Source organism: Lagopus muta, chromosome 11, assembly GCF_023343835.1.
Source record: "Lagopus muta isolate bLagMut1 chromosome 11, bLagMut1 primary, whole genome shotgun sequence".
Lineage (NCBI taxonomy): Eukaryota > Metazoa > Chordata > Aves > Galliformes > Phasianidae > Lagopus > Lagopus muta.
In genome coordinates this window covers 4,024,227-4,044,491 of record NC_064443.1, presented here as the reverse complement: position 1 = coordinate 4,044,491, position 20,265 = coordinate 4,024,227, and the positions used below count along the sequence as shown (strand labels likewise).

Genomic DNA, 20,265 nt, shown 5'->3' with positions numbered 1-20,265 from the left:
AAGATGCAAGGGTCAGAACAGGACAGGGGACAAGAGATGATTTTCCTGTTTGTAGGATAAAACAGAGCTCATCATTTATTACTGAAAAGTTGTGTTTGTTTAGCCAGAAGATGATACAATTTCATCACCATGGTGACTGCTGAGAGATATATTCATCATATAACATTTGTAATACTATGTGTTTATTAAGTATAGTAATTATTAATAGCTATATATAATCATAGAATCATAAAGACTGAAAAGACTACTAGTCCAGTCTAACCATCCGCCCATCACAATCATCCCATTAAGTCTTTTCACTCAGTGTGACGTCTACCATTTCTTGAAAACCTCCAGGGATGGTGACTCCACCAACTGCCTGGGCAGCCTGTTCCAACAACATAATAAATAGCTTTACCACTTAAACTATCCTCCAGGTCCCACATTCTCCACATTTCCATTCCCTGTGGCTACTACTTTTATTACAGTGCAGTTAGTCACATCTGTATTTTACCTCAAGGCTTACTACACTTAACTTTCCTACTTCTGTAGACTCTAAATCTAGCCCTTAAATCACCTCATGGCCCTCTTGCAGAATGCTGATCTGACACAGTGTGCTGCAAATCAATTCTGCTTTTGAGCTGAACTTCACAGTATGAGAAGTAGATTTGATGCAATGCATCAGAAAAGGAGAGGAATCACACAGTAAAGATATTGGCCTGGACTTGAAACTATGATTCTGCTCCAGTTTTATCTTTCTACCTCAGGCACATCTCCCTGTCCTCACTTTATACCTGGAGTTCAACAGGGATCTCCAATTGCCCATTATGCAAATCAGATGTAAGGACAAGCTCTTTGGGAAATACAGGCACCTTACTGTGTTCATCCAAGACTTGTAATAATGTGGTTTTTACCTCAGTAAGGTACTTCAGGAACAAGTGACTTACAAATTAAGTTAAATACTGACATCAATTGGTGTTAGTTATCGCAGATAGAACCATGTACCTTTTCTACCCACAGAAAATAAGAGAAATCTTTTATTTGCAGAATTCTTGGTGTCATGCTGTTGACACACATGACATGACAACAATCAAAGCTTATACAGGATGATTTGAGTTTCTTTATTTTCTTTTTTTATTTTATTTTTTATTTTTGAAAGGCAAATTGAATAGCAGGTGCATTGCAGCCAACTCTTTTCTCTGGGATGTGTTTTAGTAGCCAATATAGCACCAGCAACTGCTGAAGCTGCCTTTGTTGCTCGTGTAGAAATTTATTTCAGTAAGTTTTCTTAAGAAAGAGCTTGGATTCAATCCACGACACTGAGATGGTACACAGAATTAAATTTCGTAAATCTCTCACGTGATGCCTGGTAAACAGAACTACTACAAAAACAATTTTACATCATGGATAAACTGACTCTACAACCTAGAGAGTGCATTCTCACTGGCAGGAATTTGATACAGTACTAACCTTCACATATAGTGCCATGGGTGTGGTTACCTACATACTGCCTTGTAAATTGCTAATGAGCCAATCCTGATGCTTTATAGACTCCCACTACCCAAGAACAAACCACCCATGTGAGAATTAGGGTATTTTACCTGCTTCACTTCAGCAGAAGAAATATGAAACCAAAGAATCACTAAGAAAGACAGTGCTATAAATATATCAACTCTCATGGTTCTACATTATGTTGCAAGACCAAGCAGTTCTTTTGCATGCTCTTGATAAATAAAAACAAGACCCAACAAAAGCAGTATCCAAAAGGAATTTTTGTGTACTCGTAACCAAACCAAATGAACAGCCTTGTAACTCAGCAGTCACAAAGCACAGATGAGCTTAGTAGAAAGCAGTCGTGTCATATATTTGAAAGAAATAAATTTTAGCCCTGACACAGTTGTATCAGCAAAGACTGAACAACTGCTTGTCTTCTGTTATGCATTGTTAGCTGATTTCTTCTGGTAGGGAATAAAAGAACTCATAAGAAGGGCAGGTCCTATAAGTAGAAAAACATGAAGAAATCATATGAGTGCATAGTAACTTCAAGGAGAGAATAACCCATTATGTGTTACCTGCAGCCAATTAGTAAATTTCTCCTATAGATACCTCTATGCTAATCTATGTCATTGTGCTTCACCTTCTGTGAAAATTCTGTGAATTATCTCTAAAATGACCAAAGGCAGCCTTCCTCCTTTCCTTTCTATCCTTGCTTTTTTTCTATACATTAACTTGACAGAACAGGTGATTTTCTCTTCCCCAAAATTTCACACACACGTCCCTGAGCTGCACTGAAATCCACTCTTCACTCCTGACCAGGGCTCGGATCCAGAATAACAAAAGATTGATATGAAAACGGGCCTGCAGTGTTAAGGTTCACCTAGCAAGGAATGAAATCATGCAGATGCAATTCTGATTTATGTTTACTACTTGATACTGTTCTCAGCTGCTAGAGAAAAGCTTGAGAAAACCACTCTGAAAGGCACAAAAATCTCCCTTACTAACAAATCTGAGGTGTCCTTAAATGCTCAGTGCACAGGAGAGTGAAAAAAAAATCTCAGTAGCTGTTTTAAAACCTCACACAGAGGAGGCGGATAGGAGGAACTCAGCATGCATCTCATGAATGTTCTACTTTCTCTCTTTGAATACAGAGATCAGTCTTGGACAGAGTGTTAAAGCCTTGCAGTGAAGGGCTATTCTCTGCTATTACTTCAGGCTAAAACAAAAGACACTTCAGGAGATATAATCATTGCTGCCCAGTTCCTTTTCCTGGGCTCCTCACAATGGGCCCCAGTCCTTTTTTTTTTTTTTTTTTTCTTCATCCATACATCTTTCCCTTTTATCTTCTCCTTCTGTCCTTTTACTCTTTCTTTCTGCCTCACTGAACCCATTAAGGTTTTTACATAGCCTGCTATTGAGAAATAAATTTTCTTTGAGACTACTGACTGAACCTTAACTGCTGGCAAGCAAGGCTTAACTCCTTGAGGGAGGGCAGAAATAAATGTGTAAAAGATATGAAACTGTCTACCTCTGATTTTCAGGTCTCAAACCTCACCACATTCCTTCCCATGTCTTGCTAACCTTCTAATTCTAGCAGTTTCATAGAGCACTTTGGGTTGGAAGGGACCTTATATGTCACCAGGTTCCAATCTCCCTTTCAGATATATGGACACTTTCTGTTAGGTTAGGTGGTCCAAAGTCCTATCCATCCTGGTTTTCTGGGCAACTTGCTCCAGCACAACACCACTCTCATGGCAAAGAATCTAAATCTAAATCTATACTCAGTTTAAAGCCGTTATTCCTTGTTCTATTGCTACACTTCCTAATAGAAAGTCCTTCTTCAGCTTTCATATGCACCCCCTACCTATTTCACTCATTGGTCTTGACACATTGAGTTGCATCTCTGCCCATATTTCCTACCAGATCAGTGTACCCTTTTCAACTGTTTTCCTTGTTTCTATTTGCCTTGTTTTACTTCCATATGTCAATCCTTTTTACACAACTGTAAATTAGAAGGCAGTATGACATCAGCAAAGCTGCACTACCATGAAACATCTAAGTTTCATGCATTACGGCAGACAAAAATAAAAGCAGTATTCACACCTTCCAATACTAAATACTATGATAAAATACTTCAGACAAAGCTAGACATGAAGTGGGTTCACTGTAGTTTATTCCAGAACCAGAATTGCATGAAAGACAAAACACTTCTCCCTCTGGGATGATCAACTACCCTTAGGCAGGTTGACAACGTGAGAGAAGCAAAGGAGCAACAGGGACAAAGAAGAGACCTTCCTGAGAAAAGGTAAAGATCATCAATGCAAACCAAATGAGGCACGCACAGAAAATGCAGGAGAAGGGAGGAAAACTATAAAAAGCGAAGTAACATCAGAAAGTACAGCATTCAGTAGTGAAAGATGACACTATACTCAGTCAAGCAGTCTGACAGCTTAACATTTGTTGTTGTTGACAGCTTGAACCATTCACACAATGTTTTTTCCTCAACAGAAAAATTAACAATAATACATAACCAATATTTAAGTGAAATTGTCACCTTTGAAATTGTCACATTATTTTCTAATGCATACTGAGAAGCTTCATTTGTTAGAATAAACTTTCAAAAGCCCAGGTGTCAACTTCAGATTAAACTATTCAGGCCAATTAGAACTGCAGCCTGGGACAGAAGGTCTTCAAGACTCCCACGGAGTGCAAACACAGGATCCTCCATTTTTAGTTAAAACTTACTTAATTGCAGATGTTAATTGTACAGTAGCACAATTCATTGGCTATCTTATTAACTTGCTCTAAATGATCATCCAGTTTATGACTCTTTTCTGTCCATCAATTTTTACAAATTAATATTAATATCAGAACTACCTACAAAACCATCATGCTATTTTTGTTGATAGGTTTATGCCAAGACAGTCCAGGCTTGGCATGGCTGGAGACACTCACACATGGCTGCTTTCTCCTGTCTCTGGTTCTTTAATACATAAAGTTTAGAGTCTATTGAATATCTTGTCAATTTACCCTTAAATGGCCACAAACTCTGGTCATCTCAGCAGATGAAATGAATCAGTAGAAATAATTAAAGAGTCAGAAATAGAAAAGCATAGGAAAGGACAAGAGCCATGCTGTCAAAACATGAATTTCACAAATAATTGAAGTAACCAGTTAAAAAAAAAAAAATTCAGAATGCCTCATACTTTAATATGTGATAACTACAGAGAAAGTTTTCAAAGTCCTAGAATCATAGAATTCCTACAACTTGAAGGGATCTTTAAAGGCCATCCCTGCAATGAACAGGGACACCACAGCTAGATCAGGTTGCCCAGGGCCTGACCCAGCCTCGCCTTGAAAGTCTCCACAGACGGGTCATCCACCACATCTCTAAGTAATCTGTACCAGTGTCTCACCACCCTCACTGTAAAATATTTTTTTCTTATGTCTATCCTAAATCTACCCCTTTTGAGCTTGAAGCCATTTCCCCTTGTTCTGTCACCACAGACACTGCTAAAGAGTCTGTCTCCTTTTTGTAGCTCTCCTTTAAATACTGAAAGACCACTATCAGGTCACCTTCTCTTATCCAGGCTGAACAGCCCTGTCTCAGCCTGTCCCCAGAGGAGAGCTGTTCCATCACTTGGATCATTTTTGTGGCCCTCCTCTGGATGCACACCAACATGTCCATGTCTCTCCTGTACTGAGGATTCCACATCTGGATGCAGTGCTCCAGGTGAGGTCTGACAGCAAGTAGTAGAGGGGCAGGATCACCTCCCTGACCTGCTGACACGCTGCTTTTGATGCAGCCCAGGATACGGTTGGCTTTCTGGGCTGTGAGAGCACACTGCTGGCTCATGTCCAGGCTCATGTCCAGCTTCCCCTCCCCCAGGTCTTTTTCAGCAGAGCTGCACTGAATCCTTTCATCCCCAAGCTTGTATTGGCAGTGAGAATTGCCTTGACCCAGGTGCAAGATCTTGCATTTCGATTTGTTGAATCTCATGAGGTGCACCTGGGCCTGTCTAGGTCCTCTGAATGGCATCCCATCCCTCTGATGTGTCATCTGCAAACTCACTGAGGGTGCACTCAATCCCACTGTTGATGTCACTCATGTAGATACTAAAGTGTACTGGCCCCAGCACCAAGCCTTGGGGGACACTACTCATCACTGATCTCCAATGCAGACACTGAGCCATTGACCACCACTCTCTGAACTCGATCCTGCAGCCAGTTCTTTGTCCATCGACCAGTCCACCTATCAAATCCCCATCTTTCTAATTTGGAGAGAAGGATGTTGTGGGGCATTGTGTCAAAGGCCTTACTGAGGTAGAGATAGGGAACATTAGGGGCTCTTCCCTTGTCCATTGATGCAGTGAGTTCATATTTATTAATTTAAAATGATTGCAAATTATTGTCTTAACCAAACAATATCCTTTTTAAAGATGTAATGGATAGTGTGAGGTTACTGAATGAAAAATCAGGAGAAAAGAAAGAAAAGCTTTAGGAGGAGATGCCATGTAATCACTATGCTATTCTTCCAAACTTTGACTCATAGTACAATTTAATCAAGCATCTTATACATCTCATGTACATGTAGAGAGGGCATCTATATGAATGGCTATTCTGACTACTGTTTATACACGTGAGCACAACAACACCTTTTAGCAACAATTTCTGTGCTTTGGTTAATGGACCCACAGAGCTGAAGTAGTTAGCAAGTTATAAACAGAACCATAAAATGTTTTCTGACGTGCTTTCAAGACAAAGCTTGATAAGGTGTACAAGACATTTAAAAGTCAATTATGATCTAAAAACAAAAAGAAGCAACAATAACAATGAGAACAAGTTTTAGAGGGATATCCACAACTTTTTACAGGACAAAACATAGGAGCTCTGTGTCTAGGAGCTCTGAGCTCAATTGTTTTGTAGGTACTCATTAACTGTGAAAGAGTTGATCCCTCCTGAAAGTCCTGGCGCTAAGTCAGTACAATATCTCTAATCTTATATTTCTGAATCAGGTTCTTTTGTTGTTTTTTTTTAGCCTCTCCTTATGTTTTGGCTTTGAAGTGTAAGTGGAGAAACCGCGTAAGGTCAACAACTGAAATTAGGGTGTGCTGAAATTCAGGGAACCCAACACGAAATTTAGGAAGGGATAAAACATTGAGAGATCAAAGTCAGAAAAAATACTGTTCAATGATTATTAGGCCATCTCTGTGATGCATAAATTAGTTAAAAAATTAAAAATAAAGAGGCTCTTATGGGATTTCTTTTTTCCAAATGATCCTAAAGCTGTACCACATTTTCACCAGGAGTCAGATGGAAGTAAAAAAAAAATGCTACATAACTTTCTGTTTGGTTTTGTCTATAATGAAAGAAGATTCTTCATGGTACTAATGAGAACTCATTTGTGATGACCCAAAATGACACGAGTCTTGGTCTCAGTGATCATTACAAGCAGTATGATAGTCTAATATCAAAATCCTGCTGATACACAATATTCTAACACTTCCTATCAGAAAACACTTACTGCATGTTGAGTCAATTGAAACAATGAAATCTGGCTTACAGCATTATAGTAGGCTATTTTATTTTTATCTCTTTACTAAATGAAATTTCCCTCCCTGGCCAACAGAAATTTTCCTTCACCTACCCTCTTTTTTTTTTTTTCTCCAAATCAGTATTACCCAAAATATAGCAGCAATATACTGGGAGAAATAACCACACTTACTGGTCTAATTTGTGGGAAGATTTCAGAGCACAAATTGGACTGAACTCTATATTTTATTATAATTTACTAATATAGTAAGGAATATAAGTTCATTAGTTGTTTGCTTTTTGTTACGGTTTTGTAATTAAACCATAATTGAATAATGCATCCTATTAGCATTATAATTGTAGTAGACCCTATGTAAAAATAATCAAGAAGGAGTTGCAGGCAAAGAAGGAAATGGTGGAGCACAAATTCTTATGTTAATATTACCTGGTATGTTACAAATGTTCTGCAAAACATGACTTTTGGCAGTCTATAATATCTATAATATCCTTTGGCAGACCTACTGAAATGTGCAGCAGAGTTTGCATTATTCATTCATTGGGCCCAAGTCTTTGCAATGAGACAGCATCCTTACATTATTTTCTTGGAAATGTAAATGATATTGCACATGAAAAATATGGATTAGTATAGAAATCTTTCTTGAAACAAGGAGTCACTATGAAGTCATAGGAGTGATCTCTATCTGAAAAAATATTTGTATTGCCATTAGAAAAAGAAAAAAATATTAGAAAAAAATAGAAAAATATCTAATAGTCAGAAAGGACTCTCAGAAGAACTGAGTAGGAAGTTCTGATGTCCCTTTCTCAAAGTTTAAAGCTCAAGGACAATTAGTCAAATTAATAAACAGACAGTTAGGATCCACAAAAGAACTGGTATCCTTTTCATTGCTACATGAAGATTTCACAGATGTTATTTGAATATCAAAAATTAGCAAGACCCAGCTACTATGCAAACTGTACACATCACAGAAATATTCAGAATTGCCATAGTTATTAAACATAAATATTTTTCAAAGAGGAAGCACTACACTAAGAGCTAATGATTAGAGTCTAGGATAATACCTAATGTGTTCAGAAAATTAATCTTTATCAGTCTCCTATGTAGTTCTTACCTCAACTTTGGGAGAATTTTTGGGCAAGACTGTTATATGTTATCAATCTCAGTAAGTTATAATATACGAATAACATTCTGTTGGCATGTTTAGCTGTCAGAACTACCTGAAATTGTTTTAATATTAGACATTAATTGGAATGGAAAACTAAAAGGTTTTACAAGAAAGCGATGAGTTTCAAGAACTCTAAGTGGAAAAGGCTGAAACACCTCATTAACAGTGTCACAGGAACTTCATTTGGAGTTAAGCTGTATATTAGATTTAATACATTTATTAATTTAAAATATTAAACATTCAATTCATAATCTGAGTAGATGAATTCTGTATTAGTGCTACTCAGAGAATGATGGTTTGATTTAATGACAACTTTTATTGCTTAGATTTTTTTTCCTACCATCATGCATTAGGATGCAGAGAAAAAGAGGAAAGGAATAAACTGACCTCTTGAATATTTCACAGAGCATAGTTATCTGAAAACATTATGTCTCTTTTGACCTTTATCTTTCTTCTTCATTTTCCCCTTCCTCTTTCTCTCCTGATATTCTGGCCCACAGACACCAGTCTTTGAATATGTCTTCAAAAGTAATAAAATTTAAGACATTTTCTGCTTTGAATAAATGTGTTATTTCATTGAAAATAATCAATCCAGCTGATGTGTATAGGAAATTTAACAGCCTAGCATAAAAAAAATATTACAATAAAAATCTAGAGAAAAATCTTAAATGCTTCCTGGAAACAAACATAATGAAATTCAATCTAGCACAAAAGACTAGAGAGAGATGAACTTAATTAGGAACTTTAAAAACGCACCATTATATCAGACACAGAAACTCAGACCAGAAAACTGCTCTACCATCTCTATTTCTGAGGACTTTGATCCTTTGTAACACCACAGCATTTGACTACTAAATCTGTGCTTAGAAAGTCTAAGGAGGCAGTAAGGTGGCACAGGTTTGCAGGGACCTTCTCAGTGATAAGAGGCAAGCGTAAGAATATTAAAATTCTGAAACAAATCTGAAAAATGAATTAAAATCAGGGTAAAAAAATGTATCGCTGAAACCAATTGCACTATTACACATGGATCTACTAAAAGGCTTTCCTTACTAATTACAGAAGCAGAAATGAAATAAGAAAGAATCACTGTTGGCTATGAAATAATCTTACTGCAACAGCAGTAGACCCTCTGACGGACTGCTGAAGACCAGAGTGTGGTCTTCTTTAGTGTGAGGAATCAGTTGCCTTCCTCATGATTTTGGAGATAAAAGCGCAGCTTGTGGCAAAACAATCTCAGTAGTATAAATATATAATGAATCTACTTCATGCAGGACCCCTCTGAGACCAATAAAGCTGAAGACTGAGCACCGATTTCACTTTCTTTGCATTTCTTTTGCAAGACAGCTAAGTTAATTCTGGTTAGTTGAAATCAGAAATAGTATCATCCTGTTTCAAGTGGGCAAGTCATGTTTCTATCTCAGGTTATTTCACTTAACCTCATGTGGAAGGTGGTTATCAAAATGAAACTGAAGAAAAATACATTTATTACATTTCCTAGTGAGATAAGATTTTAGTTAAGCAGTCAGGAAAAAAATCTAACAGTTTCACTTGAATCACTTTCAAATGCGAGACCTTTTTCTGGGCAAGTGGTATAAACTGCAGGAATCTTATGTGATATGTACATGGGGAATAACAAAAATCCAAATGTAAACTGCACAAATGCTAAAAGAAAGTACATCCCCTCCAAGATCACTAGAGACTCCTCCTATTAGGAGATCATTTCTACCGATGCTATTTTTCTTCAGTGCTGTACACAGTTTTGCACAGCCCTGTATTCACACACATATGTGCATTCAAAATACATGCTTTTCCTTCACCTCTGGGACAAGATTATTCTATGCTAGAATAGATATCCATCTTTAGACGTTCTTTCTGATGGAAAAAAAAAAAAAAAGATTGGTTTTGCTCAACTTCATTACTTTGCTGCCTGTTGTAGCTCTAAACCACTCTCGTACCTCCCTGGAGTACATACTTCAAAGACATATATATATTTACCTTGCCATTCCTTTATCTCACTTTTTTGCCTCTATGTTTTTGTCTTCTTTTTCCCCTCTCTTTCCTCTAAACTATTATTGCTTATATGTATCTCTAGACATGCCTCTCAGCTTCTTTCAAGCAGCAACTTGATAAAAGTAGGGCTGTCTAAATCCATCTGTGTAAATTACTTAGGTGAAAAATGCAGTGCCAGGTTGACTGACACAGTTAGCAGATGGAAACAGAATTCAGCAAATAATTGCAGCCATAATTTTGAGAGGAAGAAGAATGAATGTGCTCATGAAAGCTAGAAAAAGTCATTTCAATATTTTCCAAATAATAATAAAAAGAAAAACTACACACTATATTTCAAATATTTCATTTATCAATGCAGCCTACTGAAAAAGAAACAAAAAAAAAAATTAACCACAATTACAAACTAACTATATAGTAAACAACCAAAAATTAGATAAACAAAATGTTTCAGCAATCCAGCATTTTTTTTCTTGTATTCTTTGGCTTCCACATGAGAAACCATTGGGATTTCTCAGGTTCCTTCCAGAACAATTACTCTTTTCCTCTCTCTGCTTGCTCAACTAATCACATATTCTACTCAGATCTATGTCTGCTACTACACCGAGGTGACCCCTCCATTGTCCCAGGACTTCCTTAGGCTGTGAAGTTGTATTGCTCTGCTGGGTTTCCAATATGGAATGGCTGGATTTTTATTTTGAATTTTCTATTTTTGCCTAATACATCCATCTTCATCTGAGTTTTTATTTTTTAATGTTTTTTTCTGCTTTTGTTGATCAATTTTATTTTCCTCAGCATTATTACAGTTTCCTGGTATTTCTGAATGCACTGCTTGTTTGTGTAATTTGTTTGTGTCACTGAGAGTTTCAACCCTGTTCAGTTAAGGACTGAATTCATATTTTAATACCACGTGTACAGAAAACAACACAACTCTTGCTGATCTCAGGGTTCAAGGGCTGGCTGCTAAGGAACAAAACAACCACAGGGAAAACAACAACAAAAAAAAACAGCCTCACATAAAAGAATTAGGAAATAAGGTGAATAAATCAATGCAAAAAAAAGAAAAAAAAAAGAAAAAAAAAAAAGACTAATTCCTAATTACTCAGTATTAGTCCTTCATATAGTCTATAAATGCAGCTACTTAGAAAAATGTAAAACGCACATAAATTCTACCATTACAGTGTAAGGAAAGGTAAATGATAACACACAGGTTTGGGGCACAAGAGAGTGACACTTCAGTTGATACACAGTATTTCAACCCTACCTTCCCAGTTGACTTTGTTCCTTTCCAGATGCAAAAGTAGCAGATAGTCCAAGCCGCGAGGAGGCACAGTGCAAGTTCCCAGCGAAGATTCCCAATATGTTCGATGCCATCAGATATGGCTAGCACCCTGCGTCTACCAAGGGGGAAAAAAAAGAGAAATTAAACAATACTGAAACAAAATAGTACTGCACACAAAACACTGATCTGAAACCAAACCATATTCAACCAGGAAGACTTCTGGTTACTGACTAGAAAGAATGGACCATGTCAGGCATAAAGATACAAAAGGGGAAAAAAGGGGATATAGCCAGTGAATTTAAAATCAGGTTAAAAATAAACAAGTGTGTGACTCTCACAGGTCAGTGAAAAAAAATCAAAAAGATTTTTTAATAGATTCAGCACGGAAAGTTTTGTACAAAAGGAAAGTCAAAGAAAGAAAAACAAAACTTCTTCCTCTCTGAATCATCTGCAGAAGATGCAGATCCAAAACAAAACACTCCAATAATGTTTTTTGCTGTTTTGTTGTTGTTGTTTCAGTTTTATTGTTCTTCTAATAAGAAATATTTGAGTTGAAACCTTTATTTTTGCCTTGTAAAACCTATTTTTATAAATGCCCTTTTGTAAATTGAACTATGATTCCACAACTTTTATATTTAAAGTCGAACTTCGTAACATCTTTCAGGTGGATCATATTTTGGAAACAGGAGGAAAGTTTCAATGTTTTTTAAAATTGCCTTTTTGGGGGGAAAAGCAATCAATAAAAATATATACTGCATTTACTATTTCAAAACAGCATATTTAAAATACTAGAGAAGGGCACTCAGATCTAAAAACTTAACTTCCCATTTTAGGAACATTCCTCACATCCCCGTAGCCAAAGGATTTACTAAATTAGTAAACAACACAGAGAGGGGTTTATTTTGTTGTTTTCATAAAACAAGAGTGAGCAGATATAAAAGTCACTATAAAAGAAACCTGTGGGACCAAACTTCAGAATTAATCTCTTATCTGGGAGATTCACATTCCTTTCATGCTCTTTGACTTTTGCTTTAGATAAGCACACGGTTTAAGGAAAAAGTTCTTTACCAGCCTTTAAATAAAACACAGGTAGTTCGGATTTTGTTGGATAAAGAGTTAAAAGTAAAAGTACAAACTTACTCCTATAAACTTCATTGATTTTCATGAACTCCCTTGAGTTTTTTCAATTGCTCTTTAACCTAAAAGAAACCCTAATCAACTTAAATGAAGCAATTAGTCATTTGCTAATTTTACACTCTGAATAATTAATATCAGCCATTCAGGCCTTTTGTGGCCTTTAATCACATCTCAGCTGGGTCTGGTCACAGCTCGTTTTATCTGTGTTTCCATAACTATACTGGCAGTGTTATATGCTGTGTATACATAGACAAATTCATACATAAATTTCCAGCATTCAGCCTTACACAAATTATAGTGATCCAAAATGCCCTTGAAATTTTTGTTAGGTGTTGCTTACACAACCCCTAAATATAAGCAACTCCTTTTCCCAGGCAGCAGGGCAGACAATTGAGGCTTTTGACTCACAATCCATACCTTGTGGCTACACAGCTTTCAGAAAGGAGGTGACCACAACAAACCAATGGGCAGAGTCAATTTTATATGCACACATGCTGCCTATCTATTTTCTCTTGCAAAATTTCTTCATAAGGCAGCACAATTAAGATTCTGCCAGCACCTTTCTATCTGTTGCTGTCATTTCTTCTATCCTCTCTTAAAAAAAAAAGGGGGTTGCATTACATCATCTTACGCGCTCTCTCTTACAAGGTCTTGAGAAACACTTTCCATGCATCAGCAGCAACTGCTCACCATGAAGATTCCCTAATTACAGACAGAAAAGATGTGCTAGATGTTGCAGACAGCTGGAGAAGAATCTGATCTGATTCTACTCTTGGAGATTTGTACACATCCATATGGACAATTAACTGCATCACACCAGTCACTAATTCCAATGAGTACCAACTACGCAGCCACACTGAAACATTCCATGGTCGCGTCCTGCCTACAGCTCTGCAAAGGGCTACAAGCACTACTCAACTTCCAGACCCATGAATGTCTCAAGCGAGAAATGTGCAAAATAGCAATTATAATGAAAGTATATAGATGATACACTGACATAGGGCTCAAAGTTCACAGAATAGTATTAGACATGCCATAATCCACATCCAGTTTTCAAAGGCAACTTTGTCTTAAGAACACAATTCTCAGTGAAGACTTGAGAAACTTTGAAAGCAACTAGTTTCTGGAAGCTGTTCACAGAATGCCCACGCTCAGTCTTTGAATGCTCTATGAGAAGTGTCAAATAGCAGGGACGCATACCTTTCCCATCCAGAAACCTTGGTGGGATGCTTTTGTAAATGGCAGATTAATGACCTCCAAACAATTAGCCCTGCTTCTCACACTTAAAAAAGACACATCGTGCCAAACAATTTCAACTGCTAGCACTGTAGTGAGTATTTTTAAATATATTAAAGCACTACAAATTATTTCATGGTTTCTTTGTTTAAGAAAATGAAGGTTTAAAGTTTCCCATAGAAAGCGAGCAGCAACACGTCTGAAACATCTAATTAAACTATAACATATATTGTGCCACATACATCCAAGAGAAAGCCTTGCTCAGAGGCAATAAGTGATTTCCTGAGGATGCATGATGCAGCCCTGCACCATGTCGGGACCTTAGCTCTCCTTCTGAAACTGGCTGAAACAGCAGCAGCAGAGGTTAAGCATTGAAAGAAGTCATTCAGAACATGAAATTCTGTTCACGAAGCCTCATCTCAGTCTGACTGTGCACACCCTCATATACGTCCTTTCATTATTCAACACAAATTAATAAAAAAGGGGGGAGCATTTTAAAAAATACATGACCCTACCCTGCAACTAAGTGAGGCTGATGTATTCAGGGACTGGAAGACGACAGCTGATTGCAGCTTCTCACTCCTCAGCAATCCAACTTCTATCTAAAAGCTGCTGTGACCTTGAATAGATTACCTAGACAGCAGAAAGAAGTAGCATCTTTACTTAATACTGCAAGACCTCCTATGTTATTTTATCCTCCTCATCTCATCTTTTCATGGGAAGAAAGACAGAGAAAGAGCAAGAATGGTAAAACAATGTAGAAAGTAATATTGTTTATTTTAGAGTAACAACCATTTGAAAATGTTCTATATTAAGATGCCCAGGAACAGTCACATCTGTGAAGGTTGTACCAGTGCTTCATCACTTCTGATAGTTCATATTAAAGCAGCACAGAAGGGAAGAGTAATATATGTGCACAGAATAATTTATGCAGATTGAGATGAGAAGAGGTTGCGAGTGCCTTGTGGTCCCTCTGAGCGAAGTGATTCTTGAACAGAGGACCCAACGAATCCTAAGAAGCCCTAAGAAACTCTTGGTATAAACTATTATGTGTTCTTGTGAAAGGAGACAGTGAGATCCTTACATAAGCTCCAAACTGATCAAGTTCTCATAAGCTAATTTATCAGGTGATACTACAAGTAAAAATGAAAAGCAATGAATTTCTTAGCCAGAAGTGCTCTGTTTAGATAACTATACCAGCTGGACAGCCTCAGGGAAGACACTGGTGACAACTGACTGATTTGTTGAATTCAGTTATTGGGAATCAGAAAACTAGGGAATGCTTTCCAAACACCTCTGCATGATAAAAAATTGTAATTGTCAAATCTGGCATCCCAGGTGGTATCAGGATGCAAGTGGCCATGCAGCTCAGCAGAGGTGCAGGTAAACACCAGTCATACTGCAAAACAAACAATTGTTAGTAATTGCCTCTTAGAATTTGCTTGAATTTTTCTTTCCAAGAAGAATAATGCATGTCCATCCTTAACAGCAGTAGTCAAAAAAATCCAGTAGCATTGTGAAGACTTCATTTTCATATTTTCTTACAAACACAGCAGTTCAATTTCATGACCAGCCAATAACCGGGAAAGAAGCCAGAAGATTGGTGGCATTTGAACATCTAGAAAAGAATGTTGAAGGAAGGTGCCCATCTGGATTAGGGTTAATTTGGAATTTAAAGATTAAGCCAGACCAGAGTTTTTCTATCAGTAGTAGCAAAATATTAACTCTACACAGGATATTTTGCTTGTAAATGGAAAATCAAGATCTCTTCTTTGAATTTAAACCAGAGCAGATTTGCAACATGCTTAACATTCAAAAACACACAGAAGCTTTTCACTACCTCTTGCTACGTACATATAGCTTGACTACTACTGAAGAATAATTTCTATTTTTCTCCATAGAAATAACACAAATTAAAAGTTAATAGCCTCAAATGAAGAAAAGACAAATGTAAGTGGAATAACAGGATATATCTGAAGTGCAGCACACTTTGTTTGCTTCCTGTGAGCTTCCAGAAATGTTGATGTTTCGTCACAAAGACATTTATAACCAGACTGAACAAAATCATGGCATTATTACTTAGAGGGCAATTTCATTCTGGTTACAGTTTATTGGATCAAATATTGTAAGCCAAATGCTGACAGTTCATTTTGAATCAAAAAAGTAGTGTGTATAAGATAAAGGAACAAGTAGAGATTGAGAGAGAGTATAGAGTCAGAAATCTCAGCATGTTTTCAGTAGACCTCAGCAAGTAACCAGGCATCATTCGATGACTTCTTGGCTACCTACATTTGAGAAACACACTGCTGCTAATGGTTACCTTGCTTCTTTCAATCAACATCATTTCATGTATTTCCCCTAAAAAAATATGGAAAGGAAATCAAGTGAAAAAGTATTACTTACTTACTGAAATTGCTTTTGTTTGTGAATTTCCTAAAATACCTTTTAATTTAGTGGTTCAGTAGACCGGGTGGAAAGAAGGGCCCCTACATTTCTGAAACTGCTGCAGATGGGCATACTATAGAGTAACTGATTATTCTGACTACTCATAGCTAAAAATAACCTTTTCATCCACATTGAAAACAGTTTGAAAGCTGCTGCTTCTACAAGTGCACTCTCTTAGGACACAGGAACCACAGCACTACATTTCCCATGGACTGGGAGAACACTTTTCCGGAGAAAGAGCATCTTTATTAAAGTGTTCCAATGTGCAGAGCTGTAGCACGCTCTTGAAGAGAAAGAGGACTAAGTGCTACTAACGCATTATTGACAGGAATGTTCTGAGGTAATTATTGCATTATTTCACCGTTTGGAAAGCTGAAGAGTGCATTCAATCTTTTTAAGGACATGCCCCTTTGTGTTCCCTCTCTGATCTGGAGCAGTTCACAAGACATTTTTCTTTGACAAAATAAATACATAAAGTAGAGAACACAGCCTCTTGAGGTCATTTCTCATCTGTTTATCCAGGAAAATAGGTGGCAATGCCGTCTGTGTACTGCACACCAGACTCTGTCCTCAGTGCGTTGCATGGGGAATTAAAGCTGCAGTAGTGTTGTGGTGCAGTTTGCTTTCATGTTTTAATATGCCCTTTTTATACCTGTGGATTTTTCACACCCTGTCTATGTACCTTGCGTGTCACCGAGCTCCTTGTGCAAACAGTGTAACAGATTTGAGCAGCAGTGCCACATAGCTTTCCCATCAGCTCAGGAGCACCAGCAACTCTCAGTCATTCTCCATTCCTAAGCAGAAGTTTTTCCATCAAAAAATGTTTTCTAAACTCTCATTTTTCTTTATCTCTCAACTTTATGTAGCTGATATTGTCTGATTTCTGTGAAAATGTATCGCTTTGAGTATTTCATACCCAAATTTATTAGAGTATTGTGTGCAAGTATACAATTTCTGACACTCAGAAACTTAATCTAAAACTGGTGGGATTCAGTTTTTGTGTACCTGGATCCTCTGTTGATACCTGAATTACAAGGCCAAAGAGTCACAAGCATCTAAGATTCTAGTAAGCAGCTGCAGAAGGACAATGTCATTGTGGACCGCCACACAGCCAAAAGCTTATTCAAGTAGTTAACAGTCATAAAGTCAGCCTTCTTTGGAAGAACTGTAGTGACTGCAGTATTCCAGACACACTGAAAAAGGTGTCTTTGTGTCCCTGGGACACAAAGACAGATAAAGTAGCATTATTTTTCTCACAGCGATCAGAGGAAGTTGTTTATCTAACAAAGAGCATTTGTGACACATTATTTACTGATGACACTTTAGCTAATTACATACCGACATCAATAACTTAAAACTGCTTTCAGCTTTTTCTCCACCAGCAATATTTGTTCTTCGTTATCTAAGTCACTTCAGTTTTCCCACTATCTGACAATCTTAAAAAACAAAAACAAAAAAAAACTTGACCCTGCAGCCTTTCTAGGAAGCAGCAATGCTGCGAGTTTTTGCTCTAGTCAGTGCTTAACCAGCCTCTTTCCTCAGATTTTGCAATTAGGAGCAGCTTTAAGGATCTCTGAGGTACTGAAATTGATATTTTGGTTCTATTATAACACAAAGCTCTACGGAACAGCACAGAAGCTTTTCTAGAACAGAGAGCTGCAACATTTCCTTATGGTTGTCTAGTACATGCTAACTGCTTGATATTTTGGAAAGCAGACCAATCAATTCATCTGGAGCATACAACTCAAAAGTGGAAAAGCCTATGAAGAGTAAAAGCTTGAAAAAATGCTAGTATGGAAGACGAACAAACAAGCAAAAAACCAATAAAATAGAATGGCTTAGGTAGAAAGGCACTTTGAAGATCATTCAGCCTCAACCTCCCTCCTGTGGGCAGGACTGCCTACCACTAGAACAGGTTGCCCAGGGCCCCACCCAAACTGGCCTTGGATGCCTCCAGAGATTTATTCTCTGTGGAATAAAGAGAAGTTTATTTCTAACAATAATATATAAACATACAGCCAGTGGTATTTCAGAGAAGGCTCTGAGCTGTTCCAGTTTACTAACTGGACACACAAGTTATCGTACTAAGAGATAAAAGCTAAGAAAAGACAAGTTCACCAAAATTACATGCTTCACACCTTTCCTTGAATACAGAATGGTTTTCTCTTACAATAAGAGAAAAAGAACACTACAGAGGGTATACAAAATGCTAAAAAATTGAGGCAGTATGCTTCACTGTCTTATATAGTCCCACTGTAATTTTTTTCAAAGTATGCTAAATGGTAAAGACATAAAACCCTGTAAAATCAAATGGCTAGCAGTTTATTTTATAATTCCCATAATATTTCTTTTAATAATAAATCTTCTCAAACTGTAAGAATTCTCTTCTTGAATATCACTGTATTTTATACTTGCCTTTCAGAAAGCAGCAGACAGATAATTCCCAGTGCTCACACTAGTGAGAATCCCATGACTGAAGAATTATGCACAGCTATGAAATATTTACCTCTTACAGCATATTTCTGAGATCTACACATATCAGAAAGAATTATTTCTACTTGAGCTACATTTGCTGCTGCTCAGCCTAGTTTTTTTTCCTTCTGAAGTCCTAAAACTGTTATGTTACACCATTCATTATCCAACATTTTTAAACTTACCAAAATTTAAAATATTAAAGTTTCCTCAGCAGACTTCTCTCTAAAATTTCTCATGCTGCTGGAAAATAATTAAAAGTATTTGTGTTAACCTGTCTCATTGAAATCAGTACTTATCTGAACGAGACATCACTTAGCAACTACTGTGCATATATACATACAGCACCAACTTGTTTGTATCTGTGTATTTACAACTAGAGAGAGCGTGATGTATAAACTTGGAACATTTTGCTTCTCCTGTAGCTATTTCTGACCTACTTTCCTTCAACCTGTTTTACTGAAGTCATGGAAACAACTTCTTAACCAAATCTTAAAGTTTAATTCTATCAAATCACTTTTTTTTGTATCATTCCACTCACCTCAACTCTACAGTTTCTTGGTATTCTCTCATAACCTTCAGTCCCTGTGACACTTATCCTCTACTCCACCTACTGCCCCATGAAGAAGTCATACAGCGTTTTAAAAAAGTAAAACAAAAACAAAAATACTACGTTGTTTTCATTCACCAAGTGATGTAAATTAGTTTAGCACTCAGGCCACAGTAGCTGTGAACTGGTGGCACCTAAAGAAATTTAGGTCAACCTGATAGCTTTCAAATTTTCTGTTGAGTTGTTCAGGCAGTTTGTGGGCTTGTATTCCATTGCTCGTTTTTAAGCATTCATGTGAGAACAGCTTTAGACCGAAAAAAATATTGAGAACCATTCCCCGATTACGCAAAACAGTCCTCGATGGTGAGTTCTTGGCCCTGCACTAAGTTGTACTTACAAAGGAAACTAAGAATGGAAAAAGCAAAGGAGCAGGGACGCAAGGCAGTAAAGAACAGATGATAGGTCAAAAGAGAAAAAGTAAGAATACTGTAAGTGAGATATTTTGGGAGGTCTTGATTCCTTTGTCCACATTTACAACTATGGAATCTTCATAAAATTAGCATCACTACCCTCCTGCAACACTTACATGACTCTTACTTAAATTCAGGTAAATGAAAAATGAAGCCAGTCGAATTTGTTTACTAAAAACAATAGCCAGGATAGTTGAAATCATTAAAAAAAAATATATATCTGAGGAGGACTTCAGGAGCATAACAGCCAATTTCTGTTTCTGCACAGCAGGACAACTATGCCTACATGGTTGCTTGAAGGCTTGCACTGTCTGACGTTGTTCAATCTTCATAAGAAACTCATGAAACCCATAACACTAGCTAATGAGTCCTCCTGAGGAAAACCTCCTGACACTAAAACTCAGTTTCCTTGCTGCCCCACTAGAATATAGCAGAAAAGAGTGAAAAACCTACCAAATGTTTTTTTGAACATGT

At 37.2% G+C, this 20,265-nt stretch overlaps 1 protein-coding gene across 3 annotated transcripts in view; it reads right to left on the bottom strand.

Moving 5' to 3' along the window:
- The window catches only part of SLC6A11 (solute carrier family 6 member 11), a 104,767-nt gene that overhangs the window by 47,664 nt on the left and 36,838 nt on the right, over window positions 1-20,265 (bottom strand). For all 3 annotated transcript variants that reach the window (XM_048957830.1, XM_048957831.1, XM_048957829.1), the window contains one exon: window positions 11,464-11,596. In XM_048957830.1, the coding sequence (XP_048813787.1) occupies window positions 11,464-11,596 (133 nt within the window). The remainder of the gene's footprint in view (window positions 1-11,463; window positions 11,597-20,265) is intronic.